This window comes from Synchiropus splendidus, chromosome 1 (assembly GCF_027744825.2).
Source record: "Synchiropus splendidus isolate RoL2022-P1 chromosome 1, RoL_Sspl_1.0, whole genome shotgun sequence".
In the NCBI taxonomy this organism is placed as follows: Eukaryota; Metazoa; Chordata; class Actinopteri; order Syngnathiformes; family Callionymidae; genus Synchiropus; species Synchiropus splendidus.
In genome coordinates, this window is record NC_071334.1 from 15812093 (window position 1) to 15838900 (window position 26808).

General features: G+C 43.5%; 1 protein-coding gene across 4 annotated transcripts; it reads left to right on the plus strand.

Annotated features, from left to right (window-relative positions):
- Positions 1–201: 201 nt before the first annotated feature.
- zbtb7a (zinc finger and BTB domain containing 7a) lies at positions 202–25272 on the plus strand. Of its 4 annotated transcripts, none has more exons than XM_053866644.1 (4): positions 202–344; positions 13029–13592; positions 15352–16220; positions 18305–25272. In XM_053866644.1, exons 2-4 carry the CDS (start codon positions 13107–13109, stop codon positions 18741–18743), a joined length of 1794 nt encoding a protein of 597 aa, XP_053722619.1. In that variant the 5' UTR covers positions 202–344; positions 13029–13106; the 3' UTR covers positions 18744–25272. The 4 variants fall into 4 exon arrangements, with proteins under 4 accessions (XP_053722619.1, XP_053722637.1, XP_053722628.1 ...); XM_053866662.1 differs by lacking the exon at positions 202–344 and adding an exon at positions 351–1006; XM_053866653.1 differs by lacking the exon at positions 202–344 and adding an exon at positions 1033–2620.
- Positions 25273–26808: the final 1536 nt, after the last annotated feature.

Genomic DNA, 26808 nt, shown 5'->3' on the forward strand with positions numbered 1-26808 from the left:
CAATGGCACATTTTAAACACATAAAGGTATTCCTTAAAACACCTTAAGCTAATGACACGAGATCGGTTTCAATCACATGACCTCCATCTGCACATTTGTCTAACGTGTACGTCACTTTAGTAGGGACCTTTGTTGTCCGAGTCTCGTGTTCTCTGATTGGCTGACAGGTGCGGCGTTGCCCTGGCAACAAACTCCTTTGATGGCATGTGCAACAGCCATTAGCGATCAGTTAGCTTCCAAACTTGGTCAACTTCACCTTAACTGTTTAGTTGAACGACGCGACAGCGAATTCAACATGTCAAAAAACTAGTCAGAGATCAAACCTTTCGATTGTATTCGCAGAGGTGAGTAACTATCGGTAGATAAATTGTGAATAATTATAAGTATATTATCGTGCTAATTCTCCAGCTAACGCTACGCTTTTATTTCTCGTGTTTTTTCGTTGTGCTTCAAGGTGTGATTCATATTTGCGAATTCTAGCACGCTAATGTTTTATTTCGTCTGGCATTATTTTACGGTTCTTATCGCGCCGTTCATTTGTATTAAACACGAATACTAGTCCCAGCGACGCCATCTGATCAATGTTATGTGGTGAATGATATGTTTGTTTTTATTTAAATTATTATTTTTTTCATTGTTCCGTGCCTGTTCATCATTAGCAATTGCTTGCAGCGTTAAGAGAGTTTTTAAACGTGTGACCAGACTATATCATCAAATCCATATGTTCACTCAGGCTTCCTCCCAGATTTACTTCTACAGAACATGATAACATGTGCTGGACATACTATGACCCTAATGGAGTACTATATGAAAATAATTCAGTATAGTGTTCCACTGGGATTCATTATCGTCAAAAATGATATTAGCATTAAACAACAGGAATTTTAAGTGATTAACCAGCCCACATAAGACTGACAGGTTTTGGGATGAGAGGTCACTGAAGTCATTCTACTTCTTCAAAGTGACCACAGATCTGTGTGTCACCTTGAATGCTGTGAATAAAAAGGTAAGCAACATTTTCCTTTAGTCTCTTTTTCTTTTCCTTTCGGCTTCTCCCTTTAGGCGTGGCCACAGTGGATCATCCTCCTCCTTCTCACCCTGTCCTCTGCTTCCTCTTCTCTCAAACCTACAAACCTCATGTCCTCCTTCACCACCTCCATCAATCTCCTCTTTGGTCTTCCTCTCCCCCTTCTACCTGGCAGTTCCAACCTCAACATCTTCCTACCAATGTACTGTCTCTCTCTCCTCTGTACATGTCCAAACCATCTCCATCTAGCCTCTCTGACTTTGTCTCCTAAACACCTGACCACATGTGCTGTCCCTGATCTACTGCTTCCTGATCCTATCCATCCTGCTCACTCCCAGAGAGAAGCTCAGCATCTTCATCTCTGCTACCTCCAGCTCTGCCTCCTGTCTTTTCCTCAGTGCCACTGTTTCCAAACCATACAACATTGCTGGCCTGACCACAGTTGTGTACACCTTCCCTTCCATCCTTGCCGAATTTTCCATTAATCTATAAAGTTTTATAAATACTTAGTTTTCATATGTTTAGTGTGCCTCAGTCCTGGCGCCTACAAAGACGTCTTGTTGTTGTCTTTGGTAAATTCATATCATTCCAGCGACGCCAAGCCCTTCTCAAACGGTGGCACATCTCATTAGGTTACAATAGAAAAGGCGGTGCATTAACTTTGTCTTCTAGTGTCTATATTTTATAATTTATGACGTGAAGCAACCAGTGATGGTGATTTCAAGTTTGCTTACACTCAGGGTCTTAATCTTACTCAGCAGTACAGTCTCGAGTGAGGGGGCGTGCTGGTAGGCGAAGGAAGTGCACAACTTCAAGCGGCTTGAGCTGTAAATTTACACTTGAGAACTTATTAAACAACGCCTCAGACACTTTAGTTTAATAATGGCCTCTCTGTTGCCTCACCTGTTGGATCCTGAGAGCCATTATGTGCAGTGAGCGGGGCTGTAACAGACTGTGTGTCAGAGGGGTTGCTGGCAACCCCTACTGTATGTGCAGGAATCTGCCATGGCTTGTTTTTGGGGTGGGACACCATGACCTCAGGCAATGAATGGGTGGATGCAACTCTGTTAGCGTAGAGTATGAAAAGAGAAAGAGATGAGGCGGGTGAGACAGACAAGAGGCACGACTTTATGAAGCATCAACGCTCGCCGTAGTTGTTGAGAGGAACTGCTGACCGATACTCACTGTGCTGTGACAGCAAGGGTTAATCTTTTGTGTCATGTTCGATTACGTTGACAACTTTGAATGCTCGCTATTTTTTAATCCAAAAGAAATATCCAGTTTTTTGACAGGGTCAGAGAGAAAATATCGAGGGGGGTGATGTTTCTTTAAGAGAGATGGAGAGTGTGAGTGAGAGAGAGGGAGAGGGAGAGAGAGACAGAGAGAGAGAGAGAGAGAGAGAGAGAGAGAGAAAGGGAGGGACCTCTTTGCCCTCCAGAAACCAGGAAGGGAATTGAGTTGATCTGCTGCTGCTTGGTTAGCGCATACGGGGCTTTAAGCTGCACAACAGTGAGGGGGAGAGAGAGAGCTCCGGAGTGGAGGAGAGGAGAGGGCTGAGCTAACCCACAACAAGCACCACCACGGCTATCGCAGGTGAGCTAAAGGCACCCTGCCATCCCTTCGCTGCCCGTCCTGGGCCTGTAGATCAGAGGGGAGCAGGGCAGAGGAGGACAGGAGAGAGGGAGGAATAAGGGAGGGGAACAGAAAGGAGAGCAGGGTGGGGGGGTTGGCTTGAGAGGAGAGGTAGGTCACAGCACTAGTCACTAGCTATAGTTCCTCTTTCAAAACCCGACTAAAGTACTTCCTCTGTGTTGCTTTCTAACCTCTGAAGTATCTGGAGATAAAAGTTTATGGGATGTGTTCATGGCATTAACTTTTCAGGCAGGTGGAACCACTTATGGGAGGAGTGGGCGAGGGAGGGGGTGTGGATGTGAGACAAGTTGGAGCACTGAAAGTGAGCAAGGAGGCACCAAAATAGTCGATTTGGACCAATAACAGGCAGTGTCAGCAACTTTTGGGACAGTGACAGCTCTAATGCTGCGTGCTGGCAGGCTGTGTGACTGTCATGTTGCGAGTTGTGTGTTGCCCACAATCCTGAAGCGTTGGTAATTCGGGTCAAGAGTTTTTTTAGTGTCGTAAATGTCATTTCAGTATCGTCAGTGTTTTTTGAGCCGTTTCAGTCGGGGGGTGTTTCATTTTTCATTTGAATCTCAAGCCATTGCTTCATGGCTGCTCTCCACTCTTAATACCTGCCTGTCTGCTAGCAACACACTGTAGTGTATAATTCAGCCCTGGGTGCTTACGTTAGAACAGGCTTGGAGATACTGACGGGAGTGAGGGCAGAGGCAGCTGGAACTCGTAGTCCTCAGTCAGGACTGTAGCTTGGGTCAAACGGGGTCTCGGAACTCAATCTCCCATAGTGCTTTGCCCTTGGCAATCCAGGAAAGAGAACGGCCGGCAGCCTATCCCAACCAGGAGGTGTGGTGAATGAGCAACTGTTCAGCCAATGAGCACGGGGCATGGGATCTGAGTTGTGGGCTGAAAATAAAAGGGGTGGTTTGGTGGTGGTGCCTGAAGGGAAGAGGAGAGAAGGACAGGGGTGTTTGTTTGTGTGGAATAAGGCATGGGCTCGCCTGTATGACAGGGGCTACTTTCAAGTTTCCTGTCTGGTAAAGTTTTCAGCCTGCCCCAAGACGGGGGCAGTCAAGCTGGCCAGCAGGAACAGGAGGGTGATACGGCCAGGAAACATTTCTACTTGTTTGGTAACCACTCCAAACACACACACACACACACTGTCTTCAGACAGGGAGAGTCCAGTGTTGGGGAAAGTGCTGTAGCATGTTGTCTATGAAAGAGTATGATGGAGATGTGGCCCGATGAAGTTCAGAGTTCTTGACCCACTTGCAGACAAAGAGAGGATGGCAGCAAATGGGTCACTGCTGAGTACTGCCCTGCTTCACTGCTAAATTCATTCTTCTTAAAAGTTTCTGGTTAGTCAACTATTTTCATGTAAGCCTCTGGTGTGTCGATGCTGTTTTCATCGTATTAAAGGCGATAACCTTTTCCTGTTGCTGTCTGCTGCCGTTATTAAATGGCATTGCTGCTATAAATAAACTGAAAGCATGAAGACAGTTGCACATCCTGTAGTGCATCTTCGGTATTTCACAGAAATATTGCAGCAATTTCTTTTTCTGGACGGTGGCGCTGCAAATATGCTAATGGGATGTAAGAAGACAGGTGGGTTGTTGAGGACTGGTCAATGGTAGAACTGTAAATGAGCTACTAAAGGAGAGATTATAGGATTCAACTGGATTTTGCTTTGTGGTTTCATCAGCAAGTTAACTGAGAAATGGAATTTTTTTCTGGGTCCTCACACCCCCTTCTTCACTAGCATCTTGTTTTAGAGCAGATTGTAATCTTTTCTGTCATGTCCTGCTTAGCTGTGGGTGGTGGCCTATTAAAACTTCAGAGATGTTTTCTCTGTATTTCTTTACAAGTGGGTGAATATTTTTGCATTGTATACTTGCGAAACTTGTTTTGTTTTTTTTGGGCATGGCAAGAACAGCGAGAGAACAGTGAACGCCCAGGTGCCAGAAAGTTGTGTAGAATGCTTGTTTTTTTAAATTATGAAAATGAAGGTAGATTACTTCAGAGAGTTAGTTTGGGTAGACATGTGTTAGTGTGAGTGTGTACGCCAGTGTGTGTTGCCAACAATAGATTTCTGGAGAATTGCAGGGGACTTCAGTGGCTGTGGGTAGGGTTAAGACACCACCCATCAATTTGGCGGTGAGGCTGAATCCAGTTTGATATTCCTGTATGGTTGTGACTACATCGCTATGGCTTGAAAGGTTTTGATGATGTAGTTTTGGGTTAAAGGTTAGCTGTGAACAGTTCTCACTTTTGGATTTTGTTAATAAGAGTAAAGCTGGTTGTCAGGAAAAAAAGATTAAACATATATTTTCTACAGCTTGTATTCTCCTCTAGTAAGGTTCCATGGTGTGGATCAGCTGCTTAGTATACCACAGCTTCCAGCATAGCTGTGCAGCTAGACAGACCACTCTCTGTTGTTGTTTTTTTCTACTGTTGTTGTGCTCCAGTCTTGGGGGAGTAAAGGGGCTTCTTCTGTTATCTGAAGGGATATTTGTTATGGAGTGAGCAGCACAACCTGATCAAATTAGTAAGAGAGTGTGAGGAGGATGCGATGTTTATCATTGTGAGCAACTTTCACACTTCTGCATTAAAGCCATTCACACCATTAGGTTTTCGTTTCAAGCCAGACATTAATGTCAGCATGCTTGATACTTTGCTGGTTGGTCGGCAGATTTCATGCAGCTTACTGAAGTTTGGCTGCAAACGTTCAGCTATTAGATGGAAGACATTGAGGAATCTGTTGATTTTTAGTTGCCTAAAATATAGGCCTAAAACTATTATCATATATTAGCTATAGCAAAAGTAGTGGCTTGGGTGGTACTGGTCGTGCTGGTCCCTGAACCGACAACAAATAGTGCCAAGAAATGCTTCTACCAAGTAGATATTATGACAACCTGTGTCCTGCTACACCTACCCAGAACAACCCATGTTTACATTGGAGGCCAAGATCCAACATCTACAACCTCAGAATAGTGAAAGTGGACAATTGCGTGTGGCGCAGGGAAGTGGAAGGGCCAGTTAAATTGGATTTGACACGTTTTTAAACTTAAGAAAGTAGCAGCATCCCATGCCTTACCTCAGTATTACTTTACATGTCGGGCTGCCAACGGCGCTACAATGCAGTGGACAGCAGGACATGTGCTTCTATTGAAAGCCTAACGCGTCGACATGCAAGGCCGAAGGCATTCGGAGTTAGCATGGGACGCAAAAGTCCACTTTCCCAATGTCAGTATGCCATGGGAGTGAGGATGCTTGATTCAGTTGCTGAATAGTTTTCAAGTGGATTACCTGCCATGAGTATCATATTAAAAAGTATACATCTAACGTTTCCGACTCATATGATGCTATGACCTTGACTCCTTAGTTGAAGAAATGGTGTGTGGGTGAACAGTTGGCTCCAACAAGCAGAGAGCAAGTCATCTGATAACAGAACAGGTTTTGTTACACACTTGTCGAAGACTTGCAGGAAGTCCTTTTTCCATATTAGGCCTCACAGGCAGAGAGTCACACACTTGGTCTCATGTAGCCTACAAATACTTGTTGTGTAAAGCTGTTTGTGAGGTGTTTTGAGGCACTTACACTTTCTTCTAGGCAGCGTGGCAGGACCTGGCCATGCTTTTTAAGCTCCAACAAGTTCATTCTCAAATTCACTTTGAGAAATCTAACTCTTAACTACATTTTTATTTTCATTTTTGCCCATCATATTGCTTAGAATGTTATTCTCTTGAATTCACCAAAAGTATAGTAACAGCAAGGAGCAGCATTTTCTTCTCAAATATGTGCCCTAAACTACTTTGTCAAGCGTCCATTTGATTTGGAAATGTTCTTGTCAAGATACAACGTTAAATATCACTGACATTGCATGTTTTTATGAGATATGTAAATATAGGTTGTTGGAATGGAAAATATTATTGGTTTCCAACATTTAGATGTGATTCTCCTCTTGGCAGGTAAACTGACCAAAGTGATTGATTATGTTGACTTTGTTTTGAGAATGTTTCAATACTTATCAGAAATGTAGGTTTCTGATAGAAATAGTGATGTGTTTTAGTTTTTTTTTTTATAGCCTGCTAGCCTTAAGGTATTGCCACTTGCTAAGAATGGGTCATTCTATATTGGCTTGGCTTATTATAAACAGACTAGAGCCGCAGTTTCGGCGTCAAACAGAGAATCTACTCAGTGTAAGAAAGCAACTGCAAGGTCTAATGACTTCTACTGAGACACGTCTTTTACTGTATGAAGTGTAAGGTCACACTACCCGCAAGTTGTGCGTGATTTGCTATTTAAATGAGTGTAAAACTATTCAAGAAAAAAGAAAATTGAAACGTTTCTCAAGCAATTGTTCTTGACTTTTCCTGAAATGTAAATTTTGATTTCTCACCTCCTAACCACTGTTCATAAAGAGCAACACGGTCTTATGAAAGGTTTCTGCAGAAGGAAAGGACTATACTTTTTATATGGGCCTCATAAACAATATCATCCTCATATTAAACTTTGGCCAACCTGTGGGTGGTAACCTGTTCAACTAGTATTGCAGGGGGCTGAAATATATTTGCCATATGAGTTTATCATTGACACCAAAGACAGATATCCTGGGTCACACTCTGAAGCTAGAGTGAGTTACTTGATGTGTACCTGTCTGACAGTTTGGATCTTAAATTTTGTTGCATTCGCCTTTCTTTCTGTACTCCCGGTGTAACCAATGACAATTACTTAATAGTACTTCCTGCGATGACTCACTTGACCCTGGCTCACATTCAAAATCTGCTTTTCGTAGGAATTGGCACCCCCTCCCTATTCCGATTATCATGCAATATCCTTTTGGTCCAACCTTAAACCCTTTTGACCTGAAGGAGAGACTCCTTATTCAGTGGTCCAGGCAAGACCGGGCTGCTGTTGCAGAAGCTATTCTGACTGCTGTTGAGAGACGATAGTTTTAAAAAAAAGGGCATGCAATCCAAGCTTTATATGTAAAATCAAAGATGACACTGATTTTTATTATCATTTTTGTCTCTCAACATGCTGGATTAATATGACACACAAGGAGCCGTTGCTTTTTGCATTCCAGGAAAATGTGATGTTTATGACATTAATATTGTGTAACAAAATTTACAGTAGCCACTTAGTCAAGATAGTTTTTTGAGATGAGGTGCCTTGGAACACTTAGAAAAAAATGGAGTGCGGATACATGATTGCTATATCCTTGTTAATTATGCTGTTGAATGACCAAATGGTGCTATTTACTGTGTATTTGGACAATTGTCTGTTAGCAGAATGTAGATGAAGGAACTACAGACAACAAATCTGTTACAGTATTTATGAATGACAGAATGTGGTTATTTGTTGTAAATGTTGACTAAATGTTTGACTCACCTGAATGATTGCTATTATAGTGTCATTACTCTGTACCTAAAAGACGTGTGTTTGCCGACCATTCAGTACAAAAGATATTCATATTGTCGTTGTCAGTTATACATCAGTTTTCTTCCAAAACAGTTCTTTAAAACTTTAAAATTTAAGTAAATTCCATTTGTGTCTAATTTATTCACTGAAAATTACACAGCAAATTTCACAGTAAGAACGTGTTAATTTCCAGTAATATGAAAATGCCTTGTCAATAGTTACTTTAAGATCAGTCAATGCAATTGCGTTTTAGGAAACATTCATCTGTCAGATAAAAAGCTACGTCACATAAAGAAGCATTAATACACAGGCAATCTTCATTAATTGTGACGGTACAGTGTCTAGCATGTGTAGAACGTGCTCGCTGACACTGGCGCTCTTCATCAGAGAGTTCCGCTAGTGTTCCCCCATTTGACATTTCTGACAAAGTTCTCATCAATAGTGACCACAGTTACATGGTGACACAAAAAACTGAGTTATTGCCTTAGTTAACTGGACAACGCAGTATTAGTTCAATAAAAACTGCATATAAATTTTAAGCTTGACTAAGATTGGACCGGGCGATCTGCACTTGCGCAAGCCTCTGTTGTGGCATAGAAGTAAACCCACGAGCGCTAACTCCCATGGAAGACAATCTAATAGAGTTAAATACAACTGAAAAGTTGTGTAACCAGATGCTGCATCATTTGTTGGGTCTTTGTCGTTGTTTGTGGTGAATACGCAAACCTGACATCAGCTGTGTCACTCACAATGACACCAACCTGTAGATGTGTACGTTCATTCAGGGCCAGTTTTTGGCAAAGATTAAAGGACGTGATTAGTGCTATGTTTAATGATTCCGGGCTCGTACTTTACATGCACCATTCTGAAGTGTGGCTCTGTTGAGTGAATGTGTTACAGTGATATTTAGTCGTAAAACCTTTTTAACTGACCTTTAATTTTTTTCTGAACTCCTGTTTAACAGTCTCTTGGTTGTGCTGCACATCAAGCATTTTTCAATCTGACACTGACAACATTAGCTCCGTGGCGAACGATCTAAATTTATAGACAATCGGTCTTTCTAACACCGCAGAGAACAGACAGAAGGTCTTCTTCGAATATAGAGTTTTATTCAAATACTTCACTTTAATCCAGTCAAATCTGCTTCAGGTCGCCACTCCACCTGGGAATCTTACCATCTCCTGATTTGATTCGATTCAAAATCGATTTTTCGATTTCATTCATAATCATTTGTGATCTGATTTCTGATCATGAGCTAGTCTAATTTGCTTTGCAAGACAGACAGAATGACAACCAATGTTCATCCATGCTGATATGGAAACGTTGCAACTGTTAGATAAAAGCAATATCACATACTGCTTAAGTAGCAATGAAAGTGGATCTGTATTGAAAAAAGTTCCAAAAGTGCAGTTAAACATGTCGCCTTTTAAATTCTGTGGAAAGTGCCTCGGCTGGGGATCGTTCTTTTAGTCTCTTGGTAAAACTGTGGCACAGCTGTCTCAGAGAAAAACTTACGGGTTGTGTGTGTCTGAGAAGCACGGCGGTGCACATCTGACTGCTCCATGGGGAGATGCCTCGCAATGCAAGCCCACGCATTTGTGTTGTCAACATGCTTGATCTTAGTTTTGCCATGTTTGTACACTTTGTGTCATCCAGCTCGGTGCTTCCGGACATTTGGATAAACTAAAAATGATGCCTAACTCTAGCCTTTAGTGAAGACTGAGCTGGTTGGATCTTCTCCGCCGCCATGTTCGTTTTGGTATTTCTCCGCATGCGTTCCAGGACGTCTGGACGCGTACTTACAAAATAGCGGAACTGCAGCTGATAATTTTTATTCAACGAAAAAACATTTTACGACATTTAAAATTGATTCATTGCTGCAGGATGGTGATGTGTTAAACCACTGCACAGCCAACAGACCTGTGGCTGAGCAGTGTTTGGGAGGTAATGACGGTGAATGGTACTGTGTGAATTATTAGAGTTGTTTATTGGCTTATTCATGCAGCAAACTAAAAAATTAGCCGCATTTTCCATGCATTACAAAGTACTACTTTTACAATACAAGTTTGAAATGTCACTTGTTCCTTTATACATTGGAATATAATGCATATATTGAATTTTTATGAATAACCATCCAGACAGATACATTTGATTTCAGTGCTTGTTGGTTGGTATTAAACGTGCTAGTAGCATGATAAAACTACTTGTGGGCTAACTAAGGTTACATGCCTAACTCTAGCAGTGGTCATGTTGTTAGAGGCACATTGTGATGTTGTTGGTTAAAATGTTTGCCGCTTTAACCGCTCTGACTAAAATGCTGTAAACATATGAGTGTACATTGTGTGGAATATGCATGAAACTCTATTTAGGGCAAGATGAGATAAACTATCCGTCAGAAATGTGTGACAATCGAAGATCTACCCCACTGCAAGTGCATTGATATTATTATTATTAAGTGGCTATCTCCTGTAATCTCACTCACATGCAGCTGAAGTTGCTGTTCTTCATGTGTCCTTGCTGCCTGTGGATAGCAAGGAGAAGAGCGAGATGTCAGAAGAGTCCAATTTGATGAGGGCGGGGGTAGGATAGGTGGGTCCTGTTTGACTTGCAAAGCAGGACTGGTTGCTCATGGTCATGGTGCTGAGAGAGAGAGGGCCCATCCCTGAATGTGGAACATTAAGGATATGCTAACTGCCATTATTCTTTGTGCTGGGCTGCGGGCCTCGTCACCCACTGGCATGAATTAGTGATAAGAAATGTTTCAAGCCATGAGGAGGTGTTGGGATCAGGTTTGTTGCACTGTTTCCTCTCTCAGTGCTCCTTGTGGGTCATTTAGGGACAGGTGGCTTCTGCATGCAGCGAAGTCCCTACATGCTTTGTTGGCACAGAATTCAGTGTGTGTGTGTGTGTGTGTGTGTGTGTGTGTGTGTGTTTTATCTCAGCTCAGAGTCTTTACCCTACAAAGCCGTGACCCCGGGTCAACTGTGTATGTGTGGAGGATAACATGTACACAATCTTGCAGCAAAGCTTGTTCTGATGCAGGTGCGGCATTTGTACGTTGAGGTGAATTGCTTGTTGGCTCGAGTTGTGATGGACTCACAGAGATCTATTTCCACCTCAGAAGGGCAAAGATATGAGGCCGCTCTTTCCCCGGCTCTTCCTTTTTTATCTTCCACACTCTCTAGATCCGTCAATGTCTCTTTGTGCCCCCTTACTGTGCTTTATTTTTGCTTTAAATAATTTCCCTATCAGCACCTTGTTGACTCGTCGAATGGAATGACTGTGGCTTAAGCAAGCTTTTGCATGTAGTAAATGTTTGGCTGAGTGGGAAAGAGAAATAGCTAACTGCGAGAGCCGAAGAGGTGAAGTCAGGTGAACAGGTATGAAACAGCATAGGCCAGGTTAGACAGGTTTGAGGGATGGGTCGCCAAAATACTGTGGGCTAATCTGACTGTAATTTGAATGCCTGCTCTTGTAGACAGCAAACGCACTTGACTGTCCAAACACCCACCTCTCTCTCTCTCTCTCTCTCACTCACACACACCCTCACATATAACCTCACCCCCTGCTGGATATCCCTGGCAGATGGAGGGGGTCAGCAGGGGATGGATGTCCTACGTGTGTGTGTATTTATGTGTGTGTATTTCATGCATTATTGATGTTCAGTGATGTTACAGCGTTTATGCGTGTGAGTGCATGTGAGTGTGTTAATAGAGAAAATCGGGGATAGCTTGTTCTGCCGAAATCCCCCTCCCACTGCGCAGGCTTCAGTCGATCATTTTAATCTCCCACCACACGTGAGCAAGGGGACAGCCTTTCCTGAAACTTGGCACACAGTACAGGGTGGGGTAACCAGCTCAGACCGGATTGACAACCTCCCTTTTTAATACTGTTCCCTCGCAGCTTGTTGCATGTCCTCTTCCTTTGACTGTAGTGTGTTTCCACAGGGTCCGCTTCAGCAACCCCTCCCTCCTCACCAAGCACATTTCCTTCATTCCCATCCTTCACTTTCAACTGACATGAAATGAACAGCTCAGCTCCCTGCATACATTCTTCTCACAACTTGCCTCTTGCCAATCCAACAAGCCATGTGTGCTGTCTTGCACAAGACCATTCACAGAAGTGTGCAAGCATAGACTGAGGTGTATTTGATGGGTCAATATTAATTATGTTATTATCAGATCAGTGAGTCTTTTATACATTTACCTGTTTGTGTCTGTGTGTGTGTGCTTGCTTTTTTGTGTGTGGTTGTCTAGAAATGTTCCCTCTGATATACTCTGCCCCATGAAGGTTTTCTTGGCTCAGGTTCCCCACAAATACAGTGCCATGAGTGCAAGAAATTCAATAGATTGATTACCTTGCAATATTACTCCCTTCTGTTCATTTCCCAAAAATGTTTAAGCTCTGCTTTAATAACTTTTCATTCGTCTAACTTTATTTTTAAAACCTCGCCACTCTGACACCCAACTCTGTGTAACACTTCTTCAGCTATGGTGGTTTAATAGAAAAGCAAGGTTATTTTGTCAAAGATTGTGTTGAAAATGCCTGTCATTGTCGTTGAGCCAATGGTTTCTTTACTTCATACACAGTACCTACTTGCTCTAATGAATTGTTTACATGGAATTCTGATCAGACGTTTTCACCATTCTCTGTGTACGGTCAGTCTCCACCACTTCTCGTGTGGATTTAACTTGACACAAATGAACTATGCATTTGTGTTGTTATGATGTAGCGTCTTCTACCTGAACTGCCTTTGTTACGGTTGATTGGACTGAGATAATGTTTGGTATATTGTTTGGTATGTACCTAGAACGTTATTTTAAATGGCGTCTTTTGTTCTGAGGTTTGGTTTGTGAAACTTGTCAGTCACTGATAAATCTTTCATCAATGTTTCTAACTGTGGTCTTCCCATGTCTTTTCCCTTCATGTCATCCCCATCTTTATTTAGAAAGGCAATCGGACAGACGGCAGGACGGATACACGGGTGGGGGCTGTGCTCGGCGGCTCGGCGGCAGGCTGGTGGAAGATGTCGTCAGGAGCCGGTGGGAGAGGAGGACGGCGACTCAGGGGGACAGTCAGCAGTGGAGGTGGAGGAGGCAGAGGAGGAGCAGGAGAGGCAGAAGAAGGTCCAGTGGGAATACCTTTTCCGGAGCACAGCGCAGACATTCTGGGTAACCTGAACAAGCAGCGACTCAGTGGCCAGCTGTGCGACGTGCTTCTTGTTACTCAGGATAGAGAGTACCCCGCCCACCGCTCCGTCCTTGCATCCTGCAGTTCCTATTTCCACAAGCTTTTCACGTCAGGAGCTGCCGCCGACCAACACAACGTCTACAACATTGACTTTGTGGCAGCAGAGGCTTTGGGAGCGCTGCTGGACTTTGCCTACACAGCCACGTTGACAGTCAGTCACAACAGTGTGGCTGACATCCTCGCCGCTGCACGCCTCTTGGAAATCCCGCCTGTTCAAGATGTCTGTACACACCTGCTGGACACCAAAGTGCTCTCCCCGCCGGTACAAGACCATTATTACTAGAAGTGGCATAAGTCATGTTTAGGCAATCAAATGAGACTTGATTTATAATCCGCTGTAAGTGTAAAATTGTTTTAAACCGATCACTTCACTGACACTGACAGCAGGTCACGTTTGTTACTGTGACAGCTACAACTCACTCTGAATCATGTACATATCTCCTTTATTATTTTGCAAGAGAGTGAGGCTTACATCATGGCATTTATCAGCCTTTCTCACTATGTACAACACACACCCACAGCCTCGGGGTTAGTTCAACACTTACTCATGGTGAGCCAGGAGTGTGTGCGTGTGTGTGTGGAGGAACAGAATGCGCTTTTGCAGACTGCAGATCAAGCACGTCCCAGTGACAGTTACAGCACAGTTAAGTGTCGCTGTGATACGCAGTGTCTTGATCATCGTCATGTGATATTCACAGCAATTCTGCTTGGTGAGCAAACCAGCTTAGGGCGTGTGAGCAAACTTGGTGAGCTCCAGGGGCAGAGTAAACAAAGTCTTCTAGTATTGGTGATTTCTATACTTACTAATTTCTATAGTATTCTCTGAAATATGACATTTCCCTCCATTTCTTTCCTATAAAATAGCCCTTGGAAAAAGTAAGAAGCAAAAGTAGTTCTACATCTACATCTCAACCTGCATTGTACGTCCAACTGTGAGCAACAAATGTAGTTCAGTAACATAAATGACACTTTCTTCATGGTACAGATGGTAGAAGTCATTTCCAAAAGCTTCGAACATGCATGACTGTGTGGCAGAGAGGGTTGTGAATTGGCTCTTTGTACTGCAGTATTCTATCAAGTACATTTCTTATGAATGAGGATATTACATCACAACCCATTGTTATCAGTATTTGGTGACTTTAAGGTGCTTTGTTGGTGTTATATGCTCGAAGTGTAAACATTTTTACTTGTGGCCTTATGGTTGATAACTAGCAGCTTTTGCCTTGTGTTCTTGTGATGTGCTTCCAAGACCAGTCTTTGTCATGTTATGAGGCAAGCACTATTAAGATTTAATGAGTCATTTAGCCACCCTTGGAATAAGTTAAAATGAATATCATAACCACTTTTTCATTTTACAACAATAGATGAACGTTAGCTCTGTGTGAAACACGCATAGGACCACAAATGGCTTGCATTGCAATTAATATATATGTTTTGTGATACAAAAAGTCCAGCTCCCTGAAAAAGAAGTGTCAAAAGGTAAATTTATAATAATAATAATGTGTTATTTATATTGCATAACAACTTAACGGGCAAAACATCAAAGGATGTGCTTGCTCAAGCACAAAGATTGCACAATAGCAAGGCCTTCAGTGAGCGGTAGGAAATGATAGGAGGAAAGTATATGCACGCTTATAAAAGTGTGTTTTTAGCAGGTATTTAAAGGTGGTGTGTACGCTGTGTTTCGGATTGGGCCACCTCTACCTTTAAGTCTATACTTGGTCGTGGATGGCTCATTGGGAGTTAGCATTTCCACAATGATATGAATGGATGACAATGCCATGAAAGAGATTTGTTGTTGATGCCAGTGAGGAGAGTGTTGCAGTCCAGGCTGGACAACATGAACACATTAATTAAATTTGCATCTTAAAATGTCAATATTTGTGGTTTACGTCCTGTTCCCGTTCTATTTTAACTGGGACTTGTGCCAATGGTGCTTGCAAGATTTTATTGGGATATGTCCAGATTTATTTCTGATCTTTTCCAAGACATTGACACGCTTTTTTTTTGCTGTCCACTAGGCGGGTAGTGAGCAGAAAAATGAAGAAGAAGATGAGGGGAGAGGCAGAGGACGACACGAGCAAGGAAATCGTATGCGGGCCCGGGAGTACCTCGAGTATTTCCAGAGAGGGGCACACTGGGGCAGCAGCTGTAGTACTCCAGAGCTCAGGGACCTGCCTACGCATCTGCACTTTAACCACGGAAATGGGGGGACCCCCAGCAACGGAGCTCCTGGTGGGCCTGTGGAGTACTTCTCCCCCCTGGCCCACGCGTTGGCTCAAGCCCCAAAGCAAGAGCCTGAAGAGGAGGAGGAGGACGACGAGGACGATGAAGACAGGGATGCAGTGCGGAGCAATGGTGCAAACTTAGACTCACCTTTCTATCCCCCATCGCAAAATGGGCACTTGTACCTGCCCGACGCCAGACTGAGGCAGGACCTGGAGGTGGAGGAAGTTAACAGGGAGATGATGATGAGGGAGAGAGGTTCAGCAAGCGCCCTCCTCCAGCAGATGATGGATTCAATCGAGAGGCAGAAAGAGCGCGCAGTGGCAGGTGACGAGCAAGGGGATGGCGACGACCCTGACATGGAATTTTACTTGAATTATTTCAACAGCACACAGCACGACGATTCTCCTGCTGCTGTGACGCAAGGAGTGCCGTCAGTCTGGTTATCACGAGGCCAAGACAGAGCAGGAGGAGGAGAGAGGGCAGTTGGAGAGAGAGGAGGTGGGGGTGGTGGAGGGGAGAGGAAAATGCGCTCTAAGGCCTTCCAGAAGTGCCCCATATGCTCCAAGGTCATCCAAGGAGCTGGCAAGCTACCCCGCCACATCAGAACGCACACCGGAGAAAAACCCTATGAATGCGCCATCTGCAAAGTGCGCTTTACCAGGTAAGCCCAATTAATGAACTGACCGGCCCATGTCACATGCACTAATAGTCGAAGTAAACAAACACCCTTACAGGAGGAGGGGTATTAGTGCTTAGGAACTTAGCTCTGTATTAAGGAGGCTGGTTGTGAAAGTCAGCGTTGCGCTGGTCATCGCTTAATGTTTGAAAATCACATCTTGTTTGTGCTGTGCGTGACTTACTTGCTCCACTGGTCTCGGGCAGTTGTAAAACCTGTTTATGGTGACAGACTTCATAGCAAAGTCCTGGATATTGAACAAAGGGGTCCTATAAAAGAGGGATGTGCCAATGCGGTCTTATCTGCAGGTCGGGGTGGGTGGTTATAAAGTACACTCTTCTGATACAGAAGGGGATTACTGTAAGTGAGTGCCCTGTGTTCCACTTTACTATTCTGAACTTTTGATATCTTGTTGGCTCGATCATTGCACCCTATAGAGAACTTGAAACCGATTTGCCCCCACGCTTGCTTTTGAGGTCTCCATTGTAATTGGACTGCGATATTTTTGCCAGTGACTTTTAATATGTGGCTTCCTCGTATTGAGCTGTCGTCTTCCTTGAAATGATTCCATCAATTAATTCATCAGTGCACTTGCACAGGAATAGATTCAGCAGGCTGGAAATACACCTCCTGGCCTCTGCTGGCATGACAGGGAGGGAAGACCAGTCTCTGTAAATTCGAATGGCAGTGGAAAGGAGGGGGGGTGTAATCTTAATCCTGTTTGATCAGGGTTAACAATGTGCCGTGCACAGTAGCAAATCACTCCTGTGCTTTAAATAATTTGCTGCCTGAGCGTGTGTTGATAGTCATCTGTATTTTGGACTGGGACTTAGGCATACACAGTTTTTAAAGTCCGTAACTAAGGCTAATCCCCATTTTTATGCACGTGTCGTTGCTCTTCTTTATGTTGTGAGAATTTGAATATTATATATGTATATTAGGGGTGGGATTTGATGAAAAAATAATCTAGTCAAGTACTGAATTTTGTTCAAATAATCACAGTTTAATGGTATAAGAATATTTGCCACAAGAAGCCACATTTTTCAATTTCAGTGAATTTGGTTTATTACTGAATCAAATGATGGACCCATACATTCATTTAACAGCAATTTTTTTTTTCATCAGTTTGACTATAGTACAATAAATCACGATGGTGGCTGTATTCAAGCTCTTTTAATGTCTTAAAAATATTTGTTATCAGAATTTCAAGTTTATAAGAATTTAAAATACATTCAGATTAGTGGAAACCCTGACCGAAAAACATCCCTGAACAAATGCAAACAGACTTTGTTTGCTTTTGTTCAGGGATTCCTCCATGTGTGTTGTTGTTGTTCTCATCCTAGCTGCCACGTGTCTTGTGCATCAGTGTGATCAGTGGAGCAGGAACTCATGTACTTGCAAAGGTTCTGTGTTGTCTGGGGAGCAAACTGTAATATATATATTGAGAGATGTATGAGTGACTGGATGTAAGGTGACTGAAAGGACAGCCCAAGACTGGCAGACAGACAATGGGGGATGCGTTTTCAATTTGACGGCGACATTTTTTTTGTCACCAACTATCACTTGCAGTAGCCACTTCAAAGTTATGCTTTAAGAGGTCTGGTTTATACAGCATATATGTATATGGAAACAATTTCAGGCTAACTTGGCACGCTCAGTGTCACAGGGTCAATAAGCTAACGCTTACTCACATATCACCAATGGTGTTACACCTGTATTTTAGAATCATATTAATATCAGCGTAGGTTGTATTGTTGGCAAAATGTCAATTTGTCATGGTGTCATTGTCAGGAAGAGCGGTGGGACCGCCCCAGAGAACATTGATCTTTCTTGTCAGGCCTCAGTTGAGCTTTTGTAATTAAGATAGAGATAAAGTAAAGTTTATGGCTTCTCCACCGTTGGCTTGACTCTGTTTGTTTAAAGAAGTTTGGATAGAATCAGCAGATGACACTTAAAAACAGAAAATCATTGGAAGCATCTTCTGCTGACCTCTGGGTTGTGTAAACAAGTTGTACACCTCGCACTTCTGCTCTGTGGCTTTTTCTCTGACTGGTTTTCTTTCCTTGCAGGCAGGACAAGCTCAAGGTTCATATGCGCAAGCATACAGGAGAAAAGCCTTACCTTTGTACACAATGTGGAGCAGCTTTTGCTCATAACTACGACCTGAAGAACCACATGCGCGTCCATACCGGCCTGCGACCCTACCAGTGCTCCAGCTGCTTTAAAACTTTTGTGCGCTCAGACCATCTCCACCGCCACCTGAAGAAGGACGGCTGCAACGGCATTCCATCTCGAAGAGGTAGAAAGCCCAGGGTGCGGGAGCCCGAGCTCCTTGAGGCTCCCCTAGATTTGCTGAGCCCCCTCTTCCCCAACTCCAGCCCTGGGCCCCGAGGTATCCGTGGCCGACGCTGCTCCGACACAGCGCTGTCCACAGAGATGGAGGGAGCAGTTGGATCCCACGCACAGAGTCCTCCACCGCCGGAGGGGGCGGTTGATGCTGGCCCCTGAAAGTTTGGAGGCAACAAGGACACTGCTGGTCCCTCTGTCTAGCCTGCAAGACAGGCTGGGAAAGCAGAGGAGGTAAACATACAAAGACAAACTTTGGACGGGAAAAAAAAGATAACAAAATGACTTATGATTCCTCCATAAACACCAAATCAGGGTTTCACAGAAATCAAATCTTTTTACGTTCTATTTTTTCCTTTTAATTTAAGAAATGGATTTGACGCACTTGGATTATTTGTTCAAGAGCAAAGAACGCTTCATCATCTTCCCGTTACGTTCCCTTTCTGGGCCATTTTTACTTCACATCGTTGCGTTGGCATAACCTATGGGCTTAACTGAGCGCACTAACTAAACAAAGAAACTATGCAGTTCAGTTGGATTTTTATTGGTGTTGTCCTCGCAGCCTTTGAGCTCTCAGAGAGGTGTCTGTCAAGCACCTTGTGGCTGCTGTACGGGTGAAGTGAGGACAAATTCTCTGTGAAAATGATTTCTATTCCTTTGCAGGTGTACAGTTACCATAGAAACAACATATGGCATATGCAAGAAAAACTCATCACAGTTTTGATGCAACATTCACAATGATCCAGAAAGAACAAAGCTGAGGGTGTGATTGAAGCGTTGCTTTCTCTCTAAAAAAACGAAAACGTACTCAAGAGTCCGCATTTTGTCTTATTGAAAACAAATTGAGTCGAATCCACATTCATGGGGGCTCGTAAGCTGCAGGTCTGTGAACGCGAAGGGTTGGAGGTCTGTGTTTGTAAAGCACTACCATTGTCGTCCTGTCTGCTGGCCTGACTCGTTCGCCTCTTACCCCATCGCTGACCTGCAATTTCAGCATTTCTGTTTTCGATTTTGTCTTAATTTTGTTGTTCTTTTTTAGTCGACTGCTTCGGGTACTTGACACTTTATAAATGTATACATGTATATACAGCAGGTGGTTGTATGACATCAGTCTCCTCTTGGTGTGGAGGTGGACTTTAAATTGGGATTTTACTCTTCGGCTCGATATCCTGTTCCTTTTGGGTGAACAATCTGTATGAATGTTGGATGGAAGAAATCAGTCACATTTGTCCTAAACTTAACACTTGACATGTATAGTTCCTGCCCAAAGGATGTGGAGGTCGATGGAATGAATGTGCTTAACTTTGTGCAGTTTTCGGAATCTGTCCTTGTGTGACAAGGCGCGGGTAGCATTTAACCAACCGCAGGTTAAAGCAATGGCAGGGAGCCTCAAGAAAAGTGTCAAAAGAGTACGACAACAGATCATCCAGCACCTTTTCTCAAAGTTTGCACAGCTTTTACTAAAGAAATCCGTGGGGGTTTGTTTCGTCCTTTTGTTTATTCCAATTCTCTACCGTGAGGAAACCTGTTCGATGATGAGAGCAATAAATACCTGTCCAAGTTGGGAGGCCGAATAGGTGCACAGCTGCAGCGGGTCGGTGGGGGAGGGGAGCGGGAGAAGGGGAGGGGGATCTCACAATGTCTGTTGCATTCCAAAAAATAATCTCCCTCAGCTCAGCCACGTTTCCAGGCAGGAGGGGATCAAATAAGGCCTTTTCTCTCCCTCGCTCTCCCTCTGCAGGCCTCTAATGCCCCCATACCAGCCTGAAGGGGGATATTATATTGGAGCCTGGTGTGTTGCTGTGGGTGGGAGGCCTGGTGTGTGTTAACATGCATGTGTGTGAGTGAGGCAGCAGGGTCCCTCTGGCCACATCAGCACAGTGTGAGTCAGCCACAGCCTGTTCAAACATGCACCCTGAGCTTCTGCTCTCAGTGCACTTTCTCTCTCACACACAAACATGCGCGCACACTCATGGGGTCCTGGACGAGACTTGGGGGAAACACCGCTTTTTCACGCATTGTTGCAGGTTTTGTCGTTCACTTAAGTCAGTCTTAATCAAATTCTCCAAACTGGCACTTTGAGTTGAGGAAGATGATGCGGGAGGCGCCCCTTGCTCACCCCCTGCCTTTAACCTCTGCTCCCGCGCTGTTGTTATCTATCAGTCCGTTGCACCTTAATTGGAAAGAGGCAGGTTGTGAATGCACTTTGTTACTGAGTGGGGCGCTTTTGTCAACAAAACGGGTACTTTGAAAAAAAAAAGAAAAAAAAAAAGTTGCAAATGAGATCAGCCTTTTCTCCTGTCCACAGTGTAGCTTTTGTCCGTGTTTGACCGTAGACTGCCAAAAATGCTTAATCAGATATAGTTGGATCTTTCAAAAGAAAAGCCATTTTTTGTGACCTTAAAAATTTAGAAACTGATTGCACTTGAAGTTAGCTGTTAGCGAGTTGTCTATATGTCTTAATGTATGGTGGTTGACTGAGAATATAGGGCAGCGTGAGTGAGTGTGTGTGTGTGAGTGTGTGTCATTCCCTGCGCATGTCTCAGTATGCATTGCTGGCTAGTGAACTGGAGGGTCTCGGGACACGCGAGGATAAACAAACTTTGGGTCTGCTCCATCTGTTCATAACCACACAGGTTCTCAGCGGTAGCTCGGCGATAATGAGCCCGCAGAAGCAAAAATATTGTGTTGCGAAACAACTCATCGGACAGTTGCTTGTTTACTTCATTGCCCTCTTGGTGCACATTTGCATAATTCATCTTTTACTCTTGATGGCCATTGTCAGCGGCCGGCGCGGTCTGGGGAGCCTCAGAGTTTCTATTTTTTGCTTTTCATTTGTTGCAAAGATGCAGATTGTTATTGCAGCGTTTGACCCCCGCAGACACACCAGTGTGCGTTTATCTTCTTCATCCTAGCTATGAATCGCTTACACTGAATGAAACCATGTGGAGGTGGTGGGGGGATGAGAGCTACAAGCCATCTTTGTGTTGGACTTCTATTGCCTCATGAGTCTTGTATGTTTGTCGGTGAACCAAAGTCCCCCCTGCCCCGACAGATTCTCCGATCCATATACGAAGCGTATATGTCTAATTTAATTGCACCTGACCGTGATAAATCTCCACACACACAACATATGCAGATATTTTTTGTGGACATATTCAGATGTTAACTTTCTCTTTGTATTTGGTGAAATAGAATCAGAGGTCTAAAGATGTTTAAGGTATGTAAATATATATATATATATATATATATCTACACTTGGGATAAATAATTATGCTACAGCTATTTTTTTCTATGTTTGGATGAGTGTGTGCGTGAGCCGATGTGTGTATTTGCATTGGGTGCTTGGTGGGTTATGGATATAAAGCCTATAAGCACTGGATATGGTGCTTTAGCTGAGCGAGAGCAAACGTTTGCACTATTCTTTATGTCCTCGTCCTGCATGTGGAAGACGGACAGAAGACAACAAAGTTGTGACTTTCCATAAACACTGGCGAGTGTTTCAAATCATCATTGGTCTCCATCAAACCCCTTCATGGAAGAAATCATGTGTGTCGCATCAGCCAATACCAAAGGATAAAAATGACCTTGAGTGAAGCCAATATTCTAAGCTACAGATCAGATGTATTGTATTTGAAGGTAAATGAATTGGATTTGGAAATATTACATTGCGCTTGACTATATATGTTCCGCGTTTACGTTTTAGGCTGACAATGTGTAATGTGTACAGATGTTCCGAATCGGTTCCTTTCAGATTAAGAGATGGGATTGTTCCGTCCGCTTATTTAAAGACAAAGCTTATTCGGGTGATTTCAGTGAAACTGTGTTGAGAACTTTAAACTATTGATCGAATTGACGCCGACTGTGACTTCAATGGGACCGAGTTTCTTGGTGGTGTTGGAATGTCCGGGAGCTTTGTTTGGACCAAGCTTGTTAGAACCCAAATATCTTAAACATTTGCTTTCCTTCGTTGTAACTGGCTGCACACTGAAAGCATGCGTTGATGTCATCCTATCTTTTTCCTGAGAATTCAAGTTCTAGTTCGGCAACAGCAGTGGATGATGCTGGGTTTGTAAAATGCAGTCTGGAAAGTGTGCTCGGGTGTCAAGATTTATTGAAGCGTCAGTCAACTCGGACCAAACCCCGAACTACTAGCATAGCACAGAGATGTGTGGATAAACTGTTCGACGTTTAGAGTGAACACGGCCGTTATAGCACACACCGACATACCTCTGATGCAGACAAAGAGGGCCCAAATAGCCTGGTCCAAATGCTTCATCCACATTACTTAAGTCCTCCTGAAAACCTCGGAGCACAAGGTCCAACGCTGGAGTCTGAGCAGGGTCACGTCCTGTCCGGACCTTGACATTGTTTGGCCTTGTCGCCAAGTCGGTTGAACAAAGATGGCCAACCATAGCTAATAATCACAAATGTTTTGTGGTGGAAAAGTAGAGTTGTTTTTACTGCAATCCTGATTTCCATTGATGTGTTGTTCAATCTGGCTCTTGATACACAGCGAGCGAAGTGCAGCATATGCAGAACAGCTCCATGCGCCGCATGGCTCTGGCACTTTCTCAGACAGCCCAGGGTCCTTTAGAGAGACAGGCTGCTGTCTGTTGGCCACTCTGGTCCAACTCAAGACTCTTTGCACTTGGAGACTTCCTCTTCCTCAGAGGATGTAAAGGCTGGCACGCGGGTCGGATGATAAATGGAGCAGAGCTGGATGTGCACATGCTGTGCTTGTATTCAGGGATGACGCTGAGAAATGGGGCCTGTGGTCGGAATCGTGTCCAATTCACAATGAAAGATAAGAACGAGGGTCACTGTTGTCTCTATTCAAGTCAATTCTCAGGTGGAAAAATCACTGCTATGCATTAGTGTTTAGTGTCTGCATAGTTAGTAGCACGTTGGATCATTCCCACAACTCTCTTTGTTGCACACATCAGTATGGAACACAGGACGTCCTATAGAATCTTACTGAGGGCCTCATGCGTGATGGGCAGGTAGCAGTGAAAGCCACATGAAATATCCATCAATAGTTTGTGGAAGAAAAGGTGTAAAACACAGGGGCAATAGTCATTTCTTCTTACATGCCCCTACTCTCTGGAGTGGAAGTCGATTTCTTTGCTGGCCTTTGATCTGAGATCACAGGCCCTCGACTTGGGAATCATGGAGAAGGGAGGAGTGCTGCGTTCTATTTGGATGGTTAGACATGATGTCAGGAAAAGTCAATTCCCGCGCATTCCAGTTGTGACTCAGCGTTCCAAACAGGACTCATCCATATGTAAGTCAGGAAAACATTCCCATAAGCAGTGAACTCATTTCATGCTGTGTAAAGGTACTGTTAAAATTCTCAGGCTCCTTTGACTTGGTTCACACTTAAAATGACAACAAATGGAACGCAGCGACGGAAGTGCACTCACTGTGATTCCCAGGTCAAAGTGCTTTCTGAATGAAAGGCAGAGGTGACTGGAAGGAACAGTTTGTTTCAGTCCGCTCCCAAAAAAAACGCTCCCAGCATACTTGCCAACTACCTTCTTCAGCTTAAGCATTGTAAAGAAAAAAGAAAAAACAAGAAAAATAGCACTTTGCAAATGACCATCCTGAAAATTGTGTGCTTTTTATTTCATTGTTGATATGTTTTTTTTGTTTTCTCAGAGCAGAGAAAACTGTATGACAAAAATGGGGGATTAAGAAAACTTGAATCTGTAAATCTGGATGTAAACACTTCTCTTCCTTCACCACCCGCTGCGCGTCATGGAGCGTAGTCTTGGTGTTAGGTCGGGCGTCCTCTGTGCTTCATTTCTCTAACTTTATTGGGAGGAAGGTTTTGTGATCTCATTTTGGGAGACTCCTTTTCTTTAAACACAACAACTGTATAACAGTTGCACAGCTTTCTGAGAAGGCTTGCTCCGCTGAATGTTAAACATGGCAGTGCTGTGTCCACTGCAGAATCTGCTATAGCACCATCACCTTGTGGTTAACGGCTGGACCTGGTATCCACAAAGCTAACAATGACATGGCCAAATAATTCTCTTGCAGTTTTCCAAATCATGAAAGAACTTTCTTTTTCTTTTTTTTTTTTTTTTTGGCCTTAACATCGGCTCGACCACCGGTCCACATTCAGGTGATTCGCAACCCTTGGAAGTCGAAGCCTGTTAATGAACACTGAATCACATGATGCTGCTCCACTTCTCTCTGCGAGGTGGAAGTGTGTTGCTGCTCGCTCTTCTGACCACACCTCGCGCCGACATTGCAGCACGTGTGTCTTAAAGGCAGAGTACGTGCTGGAACATCATCAGGATGCAGTTTGGCCAGAAGGTGCGGCGCAGTTGAACATTTCAGCCCGCAGAGCGCAGCACCTGTTCTCTCCCAAATTTCTCTTCACAAAGGTTTTTATTAGTGTATAACAGTCTGTCAGTCCAGGTCTGTTGGAAGCTGCGGGAGAGGGGGGAAGGGGTGGGGCTCTGCTTTTTGGGATGTTAGAGAATTTGCACTTTTTCTGTGACGAAAAGAAAATGTATCGTGTATGAGACCACTACATCCACACACAGTCTAAACAGTTTAATTCCATATTTTGTGTCCATTTCTGGTCTGTTTTTTTTCTTTTATAATGTATCCAAAATGTCTGGCATCTGGTTGTCTGGTTTAAAGAATATAGAATCTTTCTATTAAAAATGATGGTTGCAAATTTGGGCTGTGAGTCTTCCTTTCTCTTGTCTTCAAGCAAGCATGAATCTCATTGGTTGCCTTCCCCACTACTCGTTTTGTCAGGTTTTTCTTCTGATTTTATGAATAGTCTGGTCAGAAAGTTCACTGCTGAACACTTGCACACCTCCACTCGGATGTTGTCTGCATCTCCCCCTTCATCCTCTTCAGAGCTGCCCTCACTCCTTCTTCTCTTAATTCCTGAGGCATCATCTGTCATCCTCCTGGTTCCTAGAAATATTGGCTCCATTTTTGTCTCCCACTCTTCTCACATCCCTGTCTTGTAGATCAATGTTGGAGAATTCCGAGGTGTTTCCCAGGCAAATGAAGGATGTCAACTACCGAATGTTTCCTGCAGAGTCCTGCTGAACAAAATGTTTTTTTTGTTTTTTTTTTGATGACATGCTTCTTACTTGTCCTTGTCTAGTCTTATCATTTCACTATTCTTTATTTAAGGAGACTCTTGTCTGACAAAAAAACAATGTCAAACTTTCTGGAGACACTTATCAGACTTGTTCAACTGACATCTTTGTTCCGCCTGCAGGAAAACAAAGATACAAAGACTGTGTTGGAGTCGAAGTTGGCGTCTTTTACATGTTGGTGTCGTCCCAGCTGAAGACGGAAGAAGGAGACGACTTGTCTTATCACAGACCTTGACTTGGTGTGGCTTAACCTCATCTTCAAGACTCTCTGGATACATGTGACCCCATGTTTAAGTCCAAATACTAACAGTGAATAGATGCAGACAAAGACGCCTTTAACTCTCGTTTTCTGTTGTGCCATTTTTAGTCACCTCTTGTTTCACTATTGCCATGCCAGAACATCTGAAAGATACAAGAGTCAATATTAACAATTCAGATTTTCTGCTCCACACAGACAATTCTGGAGACATTCCAGACAACTACCACATGAGGCCCGGCCTGTTCCGTAAGTTCGCCAGGTGAGGAGAACCACATCGTCTCTTGGATCGTTCTACACTAGTGCTGAAAGCTTGTACCTTCACTGAGCGTCTCATATCGTACTGACTGGATTTATTTCACATTCACTGCTCCTGCAAACAAAAGACCCAAGTCTAAAAATAAAACTTCAGAGGTTGATAATTGTTTTCAGGCCTGTTTCTCCTCATCGTCCTCCTCCATGCCACTTCGTGTTTAAGGTCAGAGCAGTCTGATTCCAACATCCAGGAGCATAAAAAAGAAGAAGGTGCTCAAACAATTCTAAATATGTGAGGACAACATTGAACAACTAGATGAAAGATAGTTATTGCGCTGTGCCTGTCATCTGTGAAACAAATCCGACATCAAAAGGGGGAGTTGAAAAAAGTTCATTTATTTACAGCTTATGCAAAAACTATACGTACCAGCGCCGTAAGTAAGTTCATTTCTAAAAAAATCGTATTTATTTTTGGGCCACCTACTGTACATATCGGCTCAGCGGCAATACTCAAGTTCACCACAAGATGTCAGCAAATCCTAAGTCCAACGTTCTCTCAACTAAATTTTATTGCCGCGGTCATTCA